The sequence below is a fragment of the Pan troglodytes genome, chromosome 4 (assembly GCF_028858775.2).
Source record: "Pan troglodytes isolate AG18354 chromosome 4, NHGRI_mPanTro3-v2.0_pri, whole genome shotgun sequence".
Taxonomy (NCBI): domain Eukaryota; kingdom Metazoa; phylum Chordata; class Mammalia; order Primates; family Hominidae; genus Pan; species Pan troglodytes.
This window is the reverse complement of record NC_072402.2, coordinates 100,120,268-100,142,539: the sequence shown is the minus strand read 5'-3', so window position 1 is coordinate 100,142,539 and position 22,272 is coordinate 100,120,268. Positions and strand designations below refer to the sequence as shown.

At 33.8% G+C, this 22,272-nt stretch overlaps 1 protein-coding gene across 21 annotated transcripts in view; it reads left to right on the top strand.

Annotated features, from left to right (window-relative positions):
• SLCO6A1 (solute carrier organic anion transporter family member 6A1) overlaps positions 1–22,272 on the top strand; it is a 127,097-nt gene that overhangs the window by 78,939 nt on the left and 25,886 nt on the right. For all 21 annotated transcript variants that reach the window (XR_010157290.1, XR_010157291.1, XR_010157292.1 and 18 more), the window contains 3 exons: positions 118–313; positions 6,994–7,147; positions 20,385–20,572. Coding sequence is in view for 9 of the 21 variants with exons in the window: in XM_016953555.4 (XP_016809044.2) it covers positions 118–313; positions 6,994–7,147; positions 20,385–20,572 (538 nt within the window). In the remaining 12 variants the exon portion in view is untranslated. The remainder of the gene's footprint in view (positions 1–117; positions 314–6,993; positions 7,148–20,384; positions 20,573–22,272) is intronic.

Here is a 22,272-nt window from a genome sequence, read left to right as displayed (position 1 = left end):
TTAGTTTAAATACATGTTTGCTATATGTTTAGAGCAAAGGAAATTGTATCAATATATGTATTATCTGTACTATCAGCTGATTATTTTTAACTGTGTTTTTCTCCTCCTTTTTTTTAGGACTTGTTTTAATTCCTGGAGGTGCACTTGGCCAGCTTCTGGGAGGTGTCATTGTTTCCACATTAGAAATGTCTTGTAAAGCCCTTATGAGATTTATAATGGTTACATCTGTGATATCACTTATACTGCTTGTGTTTATTATTTTTGTACGCTGTAATCCAGTGCAATTTGCTGGGATCAATGAAGATTATGATGGGTAAATGTAGTCTTGTATATTAGACTTTTACATCAAAATCCTACAGCATATTCCTCAGGCAATTAATAATTATCTATCCAGTAACCCTTATATGTTCATATAATTATTGGAATTATCGAACACATAAAAGAAATATAAAGTACAGTTTAAATTTTCATAGTAAGGCACAAATATTATAATGGTATCTTTTTATATGACTGTTTATGCATTCGTAAAGTAATGAAGAAAAAACACATTGAAGAGGTTTGGAACCTAGAAATAAAGTTTTGTATTAGGGTGGGTAGCAACTAGGAGACAGTACTAACTGTCTGTGCAAAGCCAGTCTTACCTTGTGTTTCTGAATTGGTTTGTCTGCCTTCTTATAGACATCAAAGAATGAAACTAAAGTTCATCTGAAGGTATGCATGGGTAATATCTCATTTAAGCTAAACATGCCAAAATTCGAAGAATTGGGCAAAGCTTGATATTAAATACTAAATAACAAAACTGGAATTGGAAACCAAAGGACTGAACAAGTAAAATAAGAGTTTAAGACTTCTACTTTAAGCAACAATGGATTAGTTTATGGCAGATCAATCTTCTCACTGAGAATAACTAGAAAAGCTGAATACAGTTTTAAAAGATTTGGTTAAAGGAATCAAAGAGTTATTTAGGCAACTAGGAATTTAAAGGCCAAAATCCTGGGAAAAGGCAAACCATGGAGAGGAGGGGCAACTTTTTGCAGCCACTTTTTCCCTGAGAGTATTTGCTGATTCTGAACATTGGCAACAAGCTGAGAATTTGGGTGAAGAGTTTGGGCAGAAGCATCTAGTAAGATTACAAGAATTTTAATAGACATATGAGTCTAAAGAGAAAAAAATTAGTACATAGAAAGGCCATGGTATCAGAGAGAAGAGAGAGGTAAACAAATGATGCAACACTCTGCCAGCTTATAACTCAAGAAATTTGCTGTATTATGAAGCTAGGAGGCTAAAATCAAGCAGAAATCCCATGAAAATCAGGGAAGAATTCCAGCCATATTGTGATGCTCTGTAGATAGGAGATAGAGTTTAGAGTGTGCTGGGTAAAGGAATCCTGGTAAATCCTGGTTCTCAATTAACATCTGTGTAAGGCTAGGACCTAGGAGCCAGGGGCCTTTCTAAAGTACTATGGCCTGGCCAGGAGTTAATTTGGTCTCTTAATTGGGTTAGTGTGGTCAGCCAACAAGCTGTGTCATAGAGAGATAATATGATCCAAAGCTATAAAATATAAATGATAAGTGAACTTCATATCAGTAGCAATAATTATCCAACAGAAAACAGAGAGAAAATAGAATTAATAAAAATTAACAAAATGTCAATGAATTGAACAGCTTCAGATGGCCATTGCATGTGTAACTGAAGTCCCCAAAGGAGGGCATCTGGAGAAAGAAAAATATTTCAAGATATTATGGCCAAAATTTTTCAAATTTCATATAAAAATAAACTGTAAACATGTTAAAAACTCAGCAAAACTTTGGTACAAGAAACATGAAAAAAATTACACCATAACACATTGTAATCAAATTATTCAAAATAAGTGATATAAAGCAAATCTTAAAATTAGCAAAAATTAGCAAAAAGTATATGTATATACATATACTTTATACAAATACATATACTTTATGTATAAATGTCCAAAGATAAGGGTAATGGCATATTTTTATCAGAAACAAATGCAGGTAAGAAGACAGTGGAATAATATTTTTAAACTCCTTAAAAAAAAGTCACCTGTAATTTTATATCAACCGAGAATATCTGTCAAAAAAATGAAGGAGAAATAATTTTAGACGAAAAAAATAAGTAATTTTTTTTTTGATGGAGTTTCGCTCTTGTCACCCAAGCTGGAGTGCAGTGGCACAATCTCAGCCCACTGCAACCTCCACCTTCAGGGTTCAAGCGATTCTCCCACCTCAGCCTCCTAGTAGCTGGGATTACAGGCATGTAACCTCCACCACACCCAGCTAATTTTTGTATTTTTAGTAGAGACAGGGTTCACCATATTGGCCAGGCTGGTCTTAACTCCTGACCCACACTACATAAAATGTTAAAGGAAGTCTTTCAGTCAGAAATAAATGATACCAGATGTAAATATGAATCTACATAAAGGAAAGAAGAGCAATAAAAATGTTAACTATGTGGATAAATATACATTTTTAAAATTATTACTTGTCTCTTTGAAAATAATTATTTAAAACAGAAAAATATGTAATATGGGTTTACATGAAATGCTATAATAGCACATGTTGGTAGACTGTGTTAAGTTAAAAATGTATACTATAAATCTTGAAGCAATCACTAAAATAACAGAGTCACAACACATAAATCAACATAGTTAAAATGAAATTATTAAAAAATAGATATTTAATCCCAAATTAGGCAGAAAAAAAGGAAAAAGTGAACAAAAAGAGATAGGACAAATGGGAAGCAAGAAGAGGGTAGATTTAAACCTAACCATATTAGTAATCACATTAAATGTACATAGCTGAACATCTCAGTTAAAAGGGAGATAATCTTTATTTTGAAAAAAAAAAAGAAGACCCAACTATATATGCTGTATTTTATAAATGCATTTCAAATATAGATAGTAGTATATTAAGCAGAAAGAATGGGAAAAGATGTATCTTATTAACAACAAGCAAAAGAAAGCTGGAGTATAATACCAGATCAAGTATTTTTGAGAGCAAAGAATATTAGCAGGAATAAAGAAGATCATTACATAATGATAAAATTACCAATTCATCAGGAATACATAACAATCCTAAGTATGTATTAACTGCATGTAGAGCAAAAATGTGTACACTGCAAGGAGAAATGAAGACATTTACAGCTATAGTCAGATAATGGATAGAAGAAGGCTCAACAATAAATAGAAAAAGTAGACCAAAAAAATCAGTGGTCAGAAGTAGATCAAAAAATTCTGGTTTGAACCATACTGCCAACTGTCTTAATTGACATTTGTAGAAATGGCCCACATAACAATACACATTCTATTCATGCACGCATGTAATGGTTACCAAGTTGGAGCATATTCCGGATTGCAAAACCAATCTCAGTACATTTTTAATATATTTTTTATTTGCATAAATTTGTGGGGTATGATTGCAATTTTGTTACAGGCATAGGTGAGATAAGTGGTCAAGTCAGGGCTTTTAGGGTATCTATCACCCAAATAATATACATTATACCCATTAAGTAATTTCTCATTATCTGTCACCTTCTCACCTCCTTACCTTTCTGAGTCTCCATGGTCTATCATTCCACTCTCTACAATTATGGGTACACAAGTTTTAGCTCCCAGTTGTGACTGAGAACATGTGATATTTGTCTGTCTGTGTCTGGCTTGTTTCACTTAAGATAATGACTTCCCGTTTCATCTATGTTGCCATAAAAGACATTATTTCATTTTTTTCTTATGACTAAATAGTATTCAACGTGTGTGTATATATATGTATATATAAATATTTATATATCACATTTTTTAATTCAATCATCTGTTGATGGATATTTAGGATGATTTCTTATCTTTGCTATTGTGAATATTGCTGCTATAAATAACTACAGATATCTTTTTGATATATTATTTTATTTTTCTCTGGTTAGATACCCAATAGTGAGAGTACTAGATTGAATGGTAGTTATATTTTTTAGTTTTTGAGAAAACATCTACTGTTTTTCATAGAAGTTGTACTAATTTACATTCCCACCAACCGTGTAGAAGCATTCCCTTTTCTCCATATCTTTTCTAACATCTGTTATCTTTTAACTTTTTAAAAATAGCCATTCTGACTAGGGTAACATCATACTTCGTTATGGTTTGGATTTGCATTTGTTTGATGATTAATGATGTTGAGCATTTGTCATACACCTGTTGGCTATTTGTATGTTTTCTTTTGAAAAATGTCTATTCATGTCATTTGCCCCCTTTCAGTGAAATTATTTGTGGGGGTTTTTGTTTAGCTGTTTGAGTTCCTTATATATTCTGGATATTAGTCTTCGTTGGAAGGATAGCTTGAAAATATTTTCTCCCAAACTTCAGGTTGTTTGTTCACTCTGTTGATTATATCTTTTGCTGTGCAAAAGCTTTTTAGTTTAATTAAGTCCCATTTGTCTATTTTTGTTTGGTTGCTGGTGCTTTTGAGGTATCAATCACGAATTCTTTGCCTAGACCAATGTCTGAAAGAATTTTTCCTATGTTTTCTTCTGGTATTTTTAGAGTTTGGAGAGTTATATTTAAGTCTTTAATCCATGTTGAGTGCTTTTTGTATATGGTGACAGACAGGGGTCCATTTTCATTCTCTTATACATAACAATCCAATTTTCCCAGCATCATATATTGAAAAGGGTGTCCTTTCTCTAAATGTATATCCCAGTTAACTTTGTCAAAGATCAGTTGGCTGTAAATATGTGGCTTTTCTTCTGGGTTTTCTGTTCTATTTCATTGATATATGGGTCTATTTTTATACCACTACAATGCTGTTTTGGTTACTGTAGCCTTAAAATGTAATTTGAAGTTGGATAATGTGATACCTCCAATTTTGTTCCTTTTGCTTAGAATTACATTTGCTATTTGGGCTTCTAGTTTTGTTTGTATATGCATTTTAGGATTTAAAAAATTCTATAAAAATGATGCTGATATTTTGATGGGGATTTTATTGAATATGTAGATTGCTTTGGGCAGTAAAATCATTTTAACAAGATTAATTCTTCTGATCCATGAGCATGGAAAGTTTTTCCATTTGTTTGTGTTATCAACAATTACTTTCTTGTAGTTTTCTTTTCTTATAGAGACCTTTCACCTTGTTAGTTTAATATATTCCTAGGTATTTTACTTTTTGGACCTATTGTAAACAAGCTTGCCTTATTAATTAATTAATTTATTAATTTATTAATTTATTTACTTACTTACTTTGAGATGGAGTTTCACTCTTTTTGCCCAGGCTGCAGTGCCGTGGTACAATCTCAGCTCACTGCAACCTCCACTTCCCTGGTTCAAGCAATTCTCCTGCCTCAGCCTGCTAAGTAGCTGGGAGTACAGGTGCATGCCACTATGCCTGGCTATTTTTTTGCATTTTAAGTAGAGATGGGGTTTCACTGTGTTGCCCAGGCCGGTCGGAAACTCCTGAGCTCAGACAATCCACCTGCCCCGACCTCCCAAAGTGCTAGCATTATAGGCATGAGCCATCGTGCCCAGCCTGGCTTGTTCTCAGCTAGATTTTTATTGGTGTATAAAAATGTTACTAATTTTGTATGTTAATTTTCTACACTGAAACTTTACTGGATTCATTTATCAAATCTAAGAGATTTGTAATGGCGTCTTTAGGTTTTTCTAGGTCTAAGATTGTATCATCAATGATCAGGGATAATTTGACTTTCTCTTTTCCAATTTGGAAGCCTTTTATTCTCTTTCTCTTTCCTGGTTGCTCTGGCTAGGACTTCCAGTACTATTTTGAATAGGACTGCTAAAAGTGGGCAATTTTGTCTTGCTCCAATAATTTTAAGAAATTATGCTGGATAGATATCTATATGCAAATGAATGAATTTTAATTCACATCTTGCACCATATAAAATAATTAGTTCAAAATGAATTATAGATGTAAATATAAAATATAAAACTCCAAAAATATAAGAGAAAATATTTTTTATCTTGCATTAGGCAAGTATCTTTTAGATGTGACACCAAACACATAATCCAGAAAAAAATGAATTGATAAATTGAAACTTGTCAGAAATTTAAAAACTACTGTTCGAAAGAACTTGTTTATGGTATGAAAAAGCAAGCCATAGAATGTGAAAAACTATTGGAAAATAATATATCTAACAAAAAAATTACTTCCAGAATATTAAAAAATAAGCAATCCAACAAAATAGGCAAATGATTTGAACAGATATTTAATAAAAAATACAGTTTGAAAAGAAATATATGGAAAGATGATCAACATCATTTGTCACTAGCAAAATGCCTATTAAAACCCAAAATATGAAACTACTACATCCCTGTTAAAATGTCTAACATTTTTTTAAAAAGAGACCATACCAAGTGTTGGTGAGGAGAACAAACGAAACTCTTATACACTGCTGATGGAAATGTAAAATATCACAACAGTTCTGAAAAACTGACAGTTTCTTAAAAAGTTAAGTGAACACCTACTGCATGATGCAAACATTCTATTTCTTAATATTTACCCAAGAGACATGGAAACATATGACCATACAAAGACCAAATAAAGACCAGCTGCATGAAAGAAGCCAAAGAAACCAGACATATTCTATGATTCTATTTCATAAACACTTAGGAAATTCAAACAAGTGAATAGTAACAGAAAGTAGATCAGTGTATGCCAGGGAGTGGGGAAATTACCAAGGGGCACAAGGAAACTTTTGGGGTTTTTTTTATTATTATGTTTGTTATAAATAAACTTTTGATTATTATGTTTGTTGGCATGATTTTGGTGATGATTTCACAAGTGTATACACATATCAAAAATTTTCAAATTTTAGTCTAAGTATGTGCAGTCTATTGTACCTCAGACCTCAGTAAAGCTGTTAAAAAAAGAAATTATTTCAATAAGCATATTTTATGGATCTCACTGATATCTTGACATTTGCATCAATAATTATAAAACAATGGTAATATGATTACATTCAATCTTGTTTTTACAGAACAGGGAAGTTGGGAAACCTCACGGCTCCTTGCAATGAAAAATGTAGATGCTCATCTTCAATTTATTCTTCTATATGTGGAAGAGATGATATTGAATATTTTTCTCCCTGCTTTGCAGGGTGTACATATTCTAAAGCACAAAACCAAAAAAAGGTAATTATTTTTTATAATTATTATGTTTTGTTATACATTTATATTTTCATTATATTATAATTATTATTTTTTATGCTTCTTCCTCTTTAGTGAAATGTTCAACTTGTAGATGCTATTAACATTTTTCTTCCAACTCTGTATAAAACCTATTTTTTCTTATTTTCCCCTTTTAAGTGTTAAAGACAAGAAAATAAAATTTGTTTTTTTTTTTTTGGTGTGTGTTTATTTTTTGAGACAAGGTCTGACTCTGTCACCCAGGCTGGAGTGCAGTGGAGAGATCCCAGCTCACTGCAACCTCCACCTCTTGGGCTCAAGCCATCCTCCCACCTCAGCCTACAGGATAGTTGAAACTACAGGCACACACCACCGCACACAGCTAATTTTTGTAATTTTTTTAGAGATGGGTTTTTGCCATGCTGCCCAAGCTGGTCTTGAATGCCTAAGTTCAAGTGATCCACCTGCCTTAGCCTCACCTCCAAAACTGCTGGGATTATAGATGTGAGTCACCGTGCCTGGCAAAAATTTGTTTTATATTGCCACAATACAAAGAGCTTATGGAAATTGGGAGTGAAAGAGATATTCCTACATTAAAATGTCAATGAAAAGAGTCAAACTCTGTAAAATATTTGAAGAGACTTATTCTCAGCCAGATATGAGTGACCATGGCCTGTGACACCTTGGGAGGTCCTGAGAACGTGTGCCCAAGGTGGTCACAGTGAAGCTTCGTATTATACATTTTAGGGAGGCATGAGACATCAATCAAATACATTTGAGAAATACATTGGTTTGATCCAGAAAGGCGGGACAATTTGAAGACAGGGGAGGGGAGGGTTGTAGCTGGGGTAGGGTTTTGGGGTGGGGCTTCCAGGCTGTAGGTAAATTTAAACATTTTCTGGTCGACAATTGGTTGAGTTTGTCTAAAGACTTGGGATCAATAGAAAGGAAATGTCCAGGTTAAGAAAAAAGATTGTGGAGACCAAGGTTCTTTTGAAGTCTCATAGTGGCTACCCTAAGAGACAACAGATGACAAATATTTCCTATTCAGACCTTTTAAAAGGTGGTTGACTCTCAGTGAACCTCTTCAGGATTGGAAAGACCTGAAAGAAATGTTACGTTATTTGCTATGCTAATAGGGATTCTTTACAGATGCACATTTCCCCCCCACAAAGGACTGCTTTGCAGGGCCATTTCAAAATATGGCAAAGAAACATGTTTTGAGGTAAAATATTTTGATTTTCTTCTTTGTTACCTAATGTTATGCCAGAGTCAGATTACAAAGTTAGTCATGATAAAGAGGGTTAAATAAAACCCATCTGATGAGAATTTATGGTTTGAAGGGCATGAGTCCCCAGATCCCTTAGATAGGAGTTTGGGCAAGATTAAAAAAAAAAAAATCAGAGCTTAGTCCTCAATAACACATCTATGGGGCCAGGTGTAGTGGCTCATGCCTATAATCCCAGCACTTTGGGAGGCCTAAAAGGGTGGATCACTTGAGCCCAGGAGTTGGGGACCAGCCTGGGCAACATGGCGAAACCCTGTCTCTACAAAACATACAAAAATTAACTGTGCATGGTGGTGCATGACTGTAGTCCCAGGTACTTGGGAGGCTGAGGTGGGAGGATTGCCTGAGCCTGGGAGGTGAAGGCTATGGTGAGTCGTGATTGTGCCACTGCACTCCAGCCTGGGTGACAGAGTGAGAACATGTCTCATAAAAACACAACAAAACACACACACACACACACACACACACACATATATATTACATCATCCCAACTTTATTGTTTTAAAGCAGTGGGGAACTCTTATCTACCTCTTGCCATAGCAAAGTTGAATGAAACAGCCTGAGAGAACCTTCCCCTATGTAGTTTGTCTTAGCTCTATGCTACTTAACAGCGGCACCCAATCCCCTGAAACTTCAAGCCACAATCTTTTCCACACCTAGAGATTGACGAATACTATCCTTTTGGTCACCTTTCACTCAGTTTTTCCTTCTACTGAAGAATCCAAAGTGTTTACTCTCTACCTTTTTGCTGTTTCTCTTTCTGCTCCACATTAATTTAGATGTGGAAATTAGTCCTTCTATGGTTTATCAGAAGTCACCCTAACTTGTATGCTTTTGTTAGTACATCCAGGAAAGTGAGAGACTTAGTTAGAGGTTCATGGGGCAATAACACATGTGACTCGAATATATGTTATTTCTGTTTGTCCTTTGGCATTTATGTAAATTGAGGCTATTTAAAAATTCCCTCATGTGCTCATCTGTGGGGCCATTACCATCAGAATCCCTTATTTCTCTGGGAAAATGCTAACACATTTTCTTCTTCTGTCATGAAAAACAGTTGACCACTCTACCACTTGTTGAGGTTAATTTTTTAATATCCCAAGTTGCATAAATAAGCTTTTGGCTAAATGATGGACTATCTACTCCAACTTTCACCTTTTAAATAGCATAGAAGTATGGATCCATTCTTTGAAAATTCTCTTTCTCTTTCCTTGCTCTGGCTAGTCTTCGTGAATGGGAGAGAGCAACAAAGAGGTGTGGTGCCTTTTCTGGCCTGCCCATGGCCACCCATGGACAAATCAGCATGCACTACCTCCCCTCTGAGGTCCATAAAAGCCCAGGGATCAGCCAGAGCAGAGGAGAGGATGGAGCAATGAAGGATGACCAGCTACAGAGAGGAGCTACCCTCTCTGCTTAGAGCTGCAGACATGGGGATGACCAGTTGCAGAGAGGAGCAACCCTCTCGAGGGACTCTTCTCTGCTGAGAGCTGAACACTGGACAGGATGACCTGCCTACAGAGAGGAGCTACCCACTGCAGTTCTCCTTTGAGCTGTTTTAACACTCAGTAAAGCTCCTCTCCTTCTTGTTAACCTTACACTTGTTTGCCTACCTCATTCTTCCTGGACACAGGATAAGAACTTGGGCAAAGGCACATTAGCCACAGAGATTTCCAGCCTCCAAAGTGACACCCCAAAGATCCCATAACACCACTTCCTCTCCTTCATTTTATTTTTAAATGCTCACTATGTCATCACAGTATACAGTAAAACTGTTTGACCTTGATGTTTTGATTCCCTAGAATATTCAAGAGCTGAACAGGCCATGAAGGATATAGCTGTAACCCCTGCGTCCTTTTTTTCTAGGGAATCTCTTTTAGAGACTTTATTTATTTCATGAAACTCTTCATAGTTTTCTTTATATTTCTCTAAGGAGTAATTAATTCATGAGGAATAACAGTGATAGAAATAATCCACAAAATAGTCACTCAAACTGTGTGATAACATTTGATACTTAATGAAAACTGAAAAAATAAAATCGATATGAAAGAAATTGCCTAATAGGACAATTAGCCTTGCTAGGAAAAATGGCTTTGATAGAAAATCTACAAAGTAGAAGCTTTTAGTAAAATGTGATATGGATGGAACCGATTAATGGATAGAATAAGCATCAATTTCAAATGGGAAAAGATCAATACCAATAAAAAAATCTTAACAAAATAAAAATTAAAATAAGATACACTATACAAAAAATGATCAAGTACCTATATACTGTTAATGGAATCCCCTTTGAAAAATATTTTCTCAATGAAAATATGTCAAGTATGAAAAAATTCTGATTAAATGTTCCTATTCAAAATATGATCAGGGCCAACATAAGTTAGAATTAGATGCTCTTCAATGAAACTTATGCAAAAGTTTGTGAGAGGAGTAGTAGGAAATACTATACCTCTAACGATTTTTAGGTTTCTCTAGAAAAGTACAGCTCTACTAAAACTGAAAATAGATATCTGCTGTTGATATTGATAATATTCCTGGGCAGCTTTTCCTCACTGAGAACCACACATATTCTTCTTATCCATGCTTCCAAAGATCTTCAAATTTCTTTATATAGATATTAAATAAATCTTGGGCTTTTTTTGTGATCTCCCCAAGACTGATTCCTTTCAGCCGCTGATATAGTTTTCATTATAAAATAGCAATATGGAATATTCTTCCAGAGGTTCAACAGAAACTTCATTCTATTTATCTCTGAAAAGGAAAGTAAATCACATCCAAAGGATTAAGGATTATAAGAAGCAAGGCTTCAGGTTTTCATTCAGCTTAAATATCATTGGAATATTTTAATTTTATTTACTGACCTCCTATCTTTGTGTTATTTTTAATATGTATTTTTATATGTTTTAAATGAAATATGCTATTATAATTTGGCTTTTGTACAGTCAATATTGACTTTTATTTACCCTTTTCCTTGCATTTTCATTATTTCATATGGGATTATTTTTCTTCTGCCTGAAGAACCTTATTTCACCTTCATTTTGAAAACTGTTTTCACTGGGTATGGAACTTTAGATTGGCAGTGATTCCCGCTACTCCTCATTCCCCCCACCACCAACATTTAAAAAATATCATATGTTGCCTTCTGTTTCTGGATGCTTTAGGATTTTCTCTTTGTTTTTGGTTATCAGAAGTTTTACTTTGATGTGGCTTTGATTATGTTTATTTTGCTTGGGTTTCACAGAGTATCTTGAGTCTGTGGATTCAGGTCTATCGGTTGAAAAATTCTTAGCTATTAACCTCTCTCTCTCTTTCCTGTATTTTTGGGAACTATGTATTAGTTTATTATTGCTACATAATAAATTACAGTAGCCCCTGCATCCATAATTTAAATGACCTGCAATCAACTGTGGTCTGAAAATATTAAGGTATTTTGGGAGACACAGAAAGAGAGAGAGAGAGAATCTTCACATAACTTTTATTACAGTATTGCTATAATTGTTCTATTTTATTAATAGTTACTGTTAATCTCTTACTGTGACTAATTTATAAATTAAACTTTATTATAGGTATGTATGTATAGGAAAAAAAGAGTAGATATAGGGTTCAGTTCTATTCATGGTTTCAGACATTCAGGGATCTTGGAATGTATTTCCCATGGATAAGGGGGGATTATTGTACCACAATTTTAGTGGTTTTGAATAACACTCATTTATTAGCTTTCAGTTCTAAGGTCAGCAATCCAGACATGCCATGCATGACTGGGTCCTCTGCTCCAAGTCTCACAGGCTGAAATCAGGGTAATAGCTGAGTTGTGCTCCTTTCTGGAGGGCCTTGGAAAGAGTTCACTTCTAAGTTTGTTCAGGTTATTGAACAAATTTGGTTCCTTTGGGTTAAAAAAAGAAGGCTCTAATTTTTTTGCTAGCTGTATGTTGGAGGCCAGTATTAGTTTTCACAGGCCTCACACATTCTTTCACATATAACCCACTCCGTCTTCAGTGTCAGCAACGGAGAATCTCCCTTATGTTACATATTTTGTATCTCTGATTTCAAGAGGAGCCCGGTACATTTTAAGGCTCACCTAATTAGATGAGGTTTATCCAAGATAGTCTTTCTTTCTTAAAGTAAACTATGCCATAGAATATAATTGAGTAAAACTGATTGATGCAGGCAGATGAGCTCCAGTATTGGGGCTTAGCCCGGGAAGGTTCTTGGCCTTGCCCAGGAAAGAATTCAAGGGCATCATTCAAGGTTGGTATTACACAGCAACTTTTATTGAAGCACTGGTATACAGTAGCAGCAGAGAGGTATTGCTCCTTGTGCAGCAGTACCCAATAGGCAATGTGCCCACAGTAACAGCTCAGAGGCCGGTCTGCAGGTATATTTATATCCACTTTCATTACATGCAAATTAAGGGACAGATTATGCAGAAATTTCTAGGAAAAGGGCGGGGGGTAACTGGGTTGTTGGGTCATTGCCATGGAAAGGGGTGGTAACTACTACTGTCGCCATGGCAATGGCAAGCTGACATGGCACACTGGTGGACATGTCTTATGGAAAGCTGCTTCACCCTGTCCCTGTTTTAGCTAGTCCTCAATTTGGTCCAATGTTTGAGCCCCCATCTACGGAGTTGAGTCATGCCTTTTACTTCCTTATCAACTTACAGTCCTAGGGATTATGTAGGGATATACACAATAGAGGGAGAGAATCTTGGGTGTTGTTTTGGAATTCTGCTTAACGCAGACTACAAATAGTCATTTCTACTCCTGTTCCATAATCTTTTGCTACTTTTTCTCTTTTCTGTCCCCTTTCATCTGTTTATTTAAATATAGATAGTTTCTGTTCATCTATCTTCCAGTTACTAAGCCTCTATTCCGCAGTGCCTGCTCTGCTGTTAAACCCATTTTCTGAGGTTCTAATTTCACTTGTATTTTTTAGTTCTAGTATTAATGTTTTTTTTTAGAATACAAATCTCTGGCGAAATTCTACATAATTTAAGCTATGTTATTCATTTGTCTCCTGTACTTTCTGGAACACATTAATCATAACTATTTTAACATTCTTACTATTAACTCTGCTATCTAGTTCACCTATGAATCTACTTATATTGTTTATTTTTCTCTAATTTTAAGCCAAATTTTCTTGTCACTTTGTATGGCTTATAATGTTGTATTAAATTCTGAACACTGTGTATGAAAAAGATCTAATATAATTGTATAATTGTCTATTTCTCTTTATTTTTGTGTTGTGTATTAACGTGTATATGCGTACATATTAATAATTGTCACATCTTTTTGATGAACTATTCATTTATCTTTCTAAAATGTCCCTTTTCATCTCCGATAATAATATTCTTTTTCTTGAAGTGTATTTTGCATGATATTAAATCATTATTATAGCATTATTTTGCTATTTTTATGGTGTATTTTATTTCTATCCTTTTGTTTTCCTGTGTCTTTATGTTTAGACTGTCTCCTGTAGCCAGCATAGAGTAATGGGTTTACCTTTTCTCCAGTCTGTTATTCTGTCTTTTAATTGGAGTTCCAAAATTATTTACATTTAATAGAGTTATCAATATGGCTGAGTTTAGATCTAGCTGCTCATTTTATTATTGGAATTGAATACACTTTGCTATTTCACTTTAGTATACCTTGACATTTTGTTTTATCTCTTTGAATTGATTTTTAATTGAATGGCTCTTAGATTATATAACATTTCACAGTCTATTTAGAATTAATATTATAGCACATAATGTAATATAAAACTCACCATATAGGTATAAAACTCACCATATATGTACCTTTACTTTTCCCCAGTAACATTTATGTTGCAGTTGTAACATGTCTTATAGCTATACATATATTCAAATTTGTGATAGATAATATTATGACTTGTTTAAAAAAAATTGTACTTAAAATATCTTATGAAAATAATGTAGTCTTATATTTACCCAGAAATTTAATATTCATCGTTCATGAAGATGTGAGTTTCACTCAGCATCATCATTTACCTTAAGTTTGAAGAACTTATTTTGGCATTTCTTGTAAAGGAGGTAGGCTGGTGACATCCTTTTAGTATTCTTTCAACTTAAAATATCTTTGTCTTGCCTTCATTCCTGAAGGATATTTTCACTAGACATTGAATTCTGGGGTGATCATTATTTTCTTTCAACACTGTAAATATGATGCTTCTCTGTATTCCAGCATCCATGGTTTCTGATGATATATCTATGGTGATTCAAATAATTGATTTACTTGTATATAATATATATTGTTTTATCTAGCTATTTCCAGTATTTCTTTTTTTTTTTTAATTTTGCTTTTCATTAGTGTGATGGTTTGGTTTTCTTTGAGTTTATCCTGTTTGGAATTCACTGAACTTCTTGAATCCATAAATTTATATTTTCACCAAATTTGGGTAGTTTTCAGCAATTTTTAATTTAAATGCCTTTTTCTGCCCCAATATCTTTCTCTTCTCCTTCACAATTCAGCTGCTTTTCTTTCATTTAGAACTTCTACAGGTAGTTACTTTTTGCATATTTTAGCCAGAGTTTTTATTTGTAATCAGTTGGAGGGATGAGACTTGGAGGACTTAAATTATGTCAGAAAAGGGATTCTCACTAATTATTTTAAATGCTGTAAAATTGTATAACAAATAATAATATAATGAATATTTTGGCTTTTAAATTCATGTTCCTGTGTTGGAGAATTCTGTGAGATACCTCCAGTGTATGGAGGTATGTGTATTTTCTTTTAATTTAGGCACGATTTTTCATATGTTTTGAATTAAAGTTTTGGCTGTTTTATTGTTTCATCAAATGTAGAACTTACTTCTCTCTTTTCATCCTTGCTCTTTGGTTTAATTTCTGCGATGCCAGTTGAGTAGTTGCCTCTTTATAGGTAATAGAGCACAGGTATACATTCTCTAGTGTTCTCCCACAAAACTTGGATATTTTATGCCTCTATTAGTCTAACATTTCATACTAACATTGTGTACATAAATCCATTATAGTAATACCAAGTTTATGAAAATAACATTTCACTCTAAAATTAAAACATAAATAAAAACAACACAGAGATACCCTTTTCTCTTTTTAATTTGTTAAATTAAAAAATGTTGATAGTTCAAATTAACACATAATCTTATATGTTTCTGGTGTTATAAACTTTCAAAATATATTCTTTTTTTGTTTTTTTTGTTTTTTTTGAGACACAGTCTCTCTCCATCACCCAGGCTGGAGTACAGTGGCACAGCAGTGGCGAGATCTTGGCTCACTGCAAGCTCCGCCTCCCCGGTTCACGGCATTCTCCTGCCTCAGCCTCCCAAGAAGCTGGGACTACAGGTGCCTGCCACCACACCTGGCTAATTGTTTGTATTTTTAGTAGAGATGGGGTTTCACCATGTTAGCCAGGATGGTCTCGATCTCCTGACCTTGTGATCCGCCTGCCTCAGTGTCCTAACGTGCTGGGATTACAGGCGAGAGCCACCACACCCAGCCTAAAATATGTTCTTAAGCAATTTGAGAATACATATCAAACAACCTTTAAAATGCTGATGTTCTTAGATGCAGTATTTTCCATAGTGAGTCTCAATTCCAAGAAAATAAAATAGATATTGTACATCTAAGTAATATTTTAAAACTCAGAAGGGAATAAATTGGCAAGTTATAGGAATGAGTTTATGTAAATGGTGACGTATGTACTTGAAAGAATAATATGAACCTTTCAGAGATGACTAGTCAAAAAATAAGAAAAATAAAAAGTAGAAAAATAATTAGAAAAAATAAGTAGAAAAATAGGAAAAAAGTATATGTATAATATAAAATTCAGTTAAAAAGCTTGATTATATGCTGTACTTGTTAGGAAATTTGTCTCTTTGGTTCACCATTATTTGCAGTATCTAGATTACTGCCTGTTTCTTTGCAGATGCTTAATAAATATTTGTCAGATGAATAATCATTAAAATGTTACTTTAAATTTACACCTTTTTTTGGATAAAGTAGTAGTTTTTCATGGTAAATAATTCAAATAGTTTAAGCTGTACTGTTAAATATGTCTCCTTTCTATCACAGGCCATTGATACCTTGTGCTCATATTCAGAAGCAACAAATTTTACCGTCTGTTTTTATGCATCATTATAGAAATATACATGTTAAAGCATATAAAGTCTTTTCTATACAAATGGGAGCATATTATACATATTTTATGCACTTTGTTCTTTTAACATGATATCTTAGAAAATAAAAACAAATACTTTAAGATAATATCCATCTTTGGGGACTTGACTGTTTTTACTTTTTTCATTTTTCTATATCTTAAAAATATTTTCAGTGGTCATGAATTATTTTTATAATGAAAAGTAACAAAATTTAAGTTAGCACTGTACTTTCATTACCATTACTATGCTCTGGTAACTGTGTAGAGACTAATCATGTCCTCTCAGCTGAGACAGTACATTTGGGTAAGAAAAATACTCCTGTTCAAGGCTCACAAGCTTTTATCCAAAATTCTTGCATTCAAATATCTCAGTTGTTGGATTTCAAAAAGAAATATAGTACATAATCATTGTATATCATATTCCACACTCAGCAGAGCAGCAACTGTAATCAAACATTAATATTTCTATACCAACACTTATGATATTCTCATTTAGAGAGATAAATGAAAACATTAAATAGCTTTACATTATTCTAGGTCATATTTTTTCATCAAATAAGCTGCAAAGAAAATTCTTTGGTTTTCAGAGTTCTCTGGACTTGAAAATTATGTGTAGAGGACTGTGGGCCTATATTAGTAACTTAGAAACTAACATTATATAGTAATTAACAATGGCTTGCAAGCCATTTGCAAAAGTTGATATTTTATAAATTTTATCGTGGTGTTCCAATTTAAATGAGGAAAAAGTCATTGAAATGTAATGTCATTGTGATGGTATTAACAAGTGGGATCATTAAGTGGTGATTTGGCCGTGAAGACTTTGCCCTCATCAAGAGATTAATGTCATTATTGCAGGAGCAGGTTTGTTATTGTCATGGTGGGTTGCTATAAAAACAGTTTGGCCCTCTCTTGTGCTCCTGTTCTCTTACCATTTTGCCTTCTGCCATGAGATGATGCAGCATAAAGGCCCTCACTAGATGCCACCACCTTCATATTAGACTTGCCAGCCTTCAGAATTATGAGAAATAAGTTGCTCAGTCTGTGGCATTCTGTTATAGCAACACAAAGTGAGCTAAGACACTCATTAGTACTTTTAGACCATTTTCCCTTTACTTTTTCCCAATTCTCCATTGAAACTTACTTGAGCAGGCATTACTTCTGCTATCCTTTTTGTTACAGTCATTTTCAGACTCAAGAATACTTCCTCCCATTCCTTGAGGATTTTAGGCCCTGGTTCACTGGCATTCTTTCTAATACAGTGGTTAGTAATCTTGAAATTCATCTTGAGGCTCTTTCTAATACTCTAACCATATAATTCCTTGACATATTCTTTCCTGGTAATCTTGTTTGCACCCCACCTCATGCAATGTCCTTCGGTGGTCATACCCTAGGCCTTTACAATAACTTTACTCCTTCCATGATCTCAATTTCAATTATTCTGCTATTGATCTACAACTTCCTTTCTTTCAGCTCACTTTCTCTAGTACATGGACTCCTTAGTTCTTCAATCCTTTTAGAGCCCAATGTCTTCTGATTCCATAATCTGTTCATGAACCCTTCGTTGTATTTTTTATTTCTCCTTTTAGCCATCTTGTATGGCTAAAAGGTTGTATGGCCTACAACTATTTATTGTGCTAAATATCTTTTGTCTGTCCTCCAGATTCATTTTTTACCTTTCTCTACCCTCCTCAATATAGGATGAAAGCTCCTTTGCCCTCTGGCTTTGGACTGGGTTAAGATGATAAGGAGTCCTAATAGGAAATCAGGAAGACAGGGAAAGCAAGTGAAATCATGGTGTTTATTTTCTTGGTTCTTTCCCTGAGCTGTGAATGACTGACTGCCTCCCTTGACTAAAAGTCATAGTTTCTCTTAGGAAGTCCTTCCCCATATGACCTTTTCTTTCTGGTGACCATTTTCACTCTAGAATCCTTCAGCAAATCCTTTCAAACCTATTTTCAAAGGAAACTCTGAATTTGGCCATTTTCATTTTCTCTGATTACCACCCTGGCCTCCCAAGCACTATTGTCTTGTACTTTATTTTATAGACTTTTAACTGTTTTATCTGCTTTTACCCTTGCCTACATATTTCAAAAGTCTCAATATAGCAGTCACAATGATCTTTTAAAATATGTCATTTATATATCCATCCAATGACTTCACATCACTAAAAATAAAAACCAAAGTTCTTTACATTGCTCTTGCAATTGCCACCCGATAGCTGTATAATCCTTCCTTTCCTACCACCCTGATTTTATTTTCTCTTAGTCTCCTTCATGTTCATTCTGATCCAGCATATTCTGTTCTTGTTTTTCTTTCAACTTTTCAAGCAAGCTCTACCACAAGGCTTTTCAATTACTGTTCCTTTTTTTTTACTTGAAACATTCTTTTAGATAACCGTGTGGTCCACTCACTTACCTTTTTCAGATCTCAGCTCAAATATCACTTCATCATCAAAACATTCTCTGATCATGTTAAGTATTGTCCTATAACCCCCCCAATATTCCCTGTACTTTTCCTTGTTTTATTATTTTCTCCATAGCACTTATCATTAAATACTCAAGTTCCTTTTTTTAAAAATGTCCTGTCTCCCCAAATAGAAAGTTTTCTACATGGAACGGTGGTTTCTATATTATTGTTTACTGTGTTTTCCCAAAACCTAGATTGATGATTGGCATATAGGCACTCAAAAAAATATTTGGTGGAATGAAGGAATTGATATTTGGATATTTGGGTATTTATATTATTTAACATATTTATTAACCTCTCAGCAACTTCACCCATCAAACTGACATAAATTTGTCTGAATTATAATTTTCTGAATAACCCAGATTCAAGTTATGTTTAATTTCTCTTATTTTTTCACTAGTAAAATCTAATTCAATATTTCTGCTAAATTTATTGTATTGTTCTTTTCTTCTTCTTATTTTGTAGTTTAGAATATTTCCAATAAATTAATAAATTGCGAACTGGTCTCTGCATCTTTAAACTCTGTTTAATTCTCCTTAGAAAATGTCACCAATTCATCTGCCTTAAATTATCCACCCTACAGCCACAACTCCAAATTCTCATTGGCTTTCCATTCAGGACTGCAGTATGAATCCCATTGACTCTAGACACTTTTGCCTTCGTGCTCTCTTTTCTTCACTAAAAAATTAATAATGATAAAGAAATTATTTTATCTACACCACATTGGTGTGAAAAAATACAATCCAAGCTGGATTCATCATTATATATTCATTTTATATAATTTATTATTATACACTTTTTTCTTTGATTTTAAAATGCTTTAAAATTAAAATATTTTATGTGGTTCTGAATATGTTACAGATTCTAGGCATTGTGTCTGTTGTCCCAAATGGATAGCAGCCCTGTCATTATTACATACAAAATAAAGTCTTTTTAGTATGGTTTCAAAGCCTTTCACAATTGGGTAACTATCCATATTTTAAATCTCAGCTAAAATTCCATTTTTTGTTACATTATTTTTAATTTCCCTCAATTTATATATTTAACAATTTCTTATGAATTTGAATATAAATATTTTGAGGAAAATTTCTTAAATTAACAGAGCTTTTCCTAAGTAATTATAATTACACACACACAGATTTTTTGCCATGTAAAATACCTTGGATTTATCATTAATGTTTCATTTCTAAATAATACATAGCAGGCTTAATATAAAGACATTTTGAAATAAAACTAATGAGTCTCCTTGCAGTTATTGATTTAATTTTTATTTTATGATAAGAACTTTTGTTTATGACTATTTTTCTGAAAGATTGTTTCCTGTCTTCAATACTCACAGATGTACTACAATTGTTCTTGCATTAAAGAAGGATTAATAACTGCAGATGCAGAAGGTGATTTTATTGATGCCAGACCTGGGAAATGTGATGCAAAGTGCTATAAGTTACCTTTGTTCATTGCTTTTATCTTTTCTACACTTATATTTTCTGGTTTTTCTGGTGTACCAAGCGTCTTGGCCATGATGCGGTATGTATATATTACTCATTATTATTGTTTATTTAATATATAAGAAAAGTAATTTTGGAAAGATTTTAGAATATTGTAGCAAATAATTTACTCTGTGTTTCATGGTAGCAAATGCAGAGGAAAAGTTGTTAAATTGACACAATTCATGTGTATAATTATTTCTCTTTTAGCTAACTTATTTGCATAGAGTATGTAAATATCACATTGTTTAACTTTAAAACAATGTATTTACCTAATTTAACACACATAGAAATGTTATAAATATAGGAAAAAATATTAATTTTAACAGATTTGATTATAATTTTAACTCATTATAATTGGTTATAGGAATTTATTAACTATTTACATCCATATTGCTTAATTTGACTATGAGAAAGCATGAGTGTCATCAACAAAGGAGCATAATAACTTTTAGAATTTCAGTATATAATTTTTATTATTATTCTAAACAAAACCAACATTTATTATTTATGCGTTCTTCCTAAATATATGAAATCCATTTAATATTCATTTGTATCATAGTGCAGAATAATTGTTTTGTTATTTTCAATTTTTTTTTTCAAGACGCTAACAAAAAACTTTAAGGCGTGAAAAGCCTGCATAGGCTGACCAGGAAACAAAGAGAGGAAAATGGTAATTTCTATCTGAGTTGATTTGGAAGTACTATAAGATCTATTCCATAAAATGACTTATAAAGATAAATGATTTCTCATAATACAAGCAGGCGGGGGACAAGACCTTAGCAGGAAAAGTGAGCAGTGAAAGTGAAGCCAAAAAATGTGTGAAATATCCTGGCAAAAAGTCTGCTGTGACAGGATAGCATGATAATGAATGAGGCAAAGAGATTTGAGCTAGGTAAGGGCCCAATTCACATTAACACGACCTTCTTTGCCATGTTAACATGAATGTTGCTATTCTGTGTATACACCTGGGAACCACTGAAAACTGCAAACCTCAAGAGCGAAAGTGATCAGATGGCATTTTAGATAGAATGCTTTGAAAAGACTGTGAAAGATGGAGCTGAGGGGAAAACCTGGAGAAAATGGAAAGCCCTTAGAATTTAGTAGTGGTGGCCAGGCGCGGTGGCTCACTCCTATAATCCCAGCACTTTGGGAGGCCGTTGCGGATGGATCACTTGAGGTCAGGAATTCGAGACCAGCCTGGCCAACATGGTGAAACCCTGTCTCTACTAAAAATACAAAAATTAGCCAGGTGTGGTGAAGAGGGCCTGTAATCCCAGCTACTCAGAAGGCTGAGGCAGGAGAATCGCTTGAACTCGGGGCGGAGGCTGCAATGAGCCAAGATCCATGCCACTGCACTCCAGCCTGTGTGCCAGAGTGAGACTCTGAAAAAAAATAAATAAGAGGGTAAGGTTTATTAATTTGATATGCCTGGTACAAAATATGGAGAAATCTATGATTATATCCAGACTTCCAGTTTGGAACTGAATGAATGATAATTCCATTAACTAAAATATGAAATACAAGGAGAAAAGAAACCTCAGACTGAAGATGATCAGTACAATATTGAACATTTATTAGTTAGTGTTCTTTGAAACATTCAATGTTTCCAGCAGTGAGATGAAAGAGATAATAGTAATATTCTAGAAGTTTAGTTCTGAATCTCACTTCTCTCAATAGCAAGACAGAGATAAAGAGAATAAAACACACACAGAGACACACACTATAGTTTCAGTACAA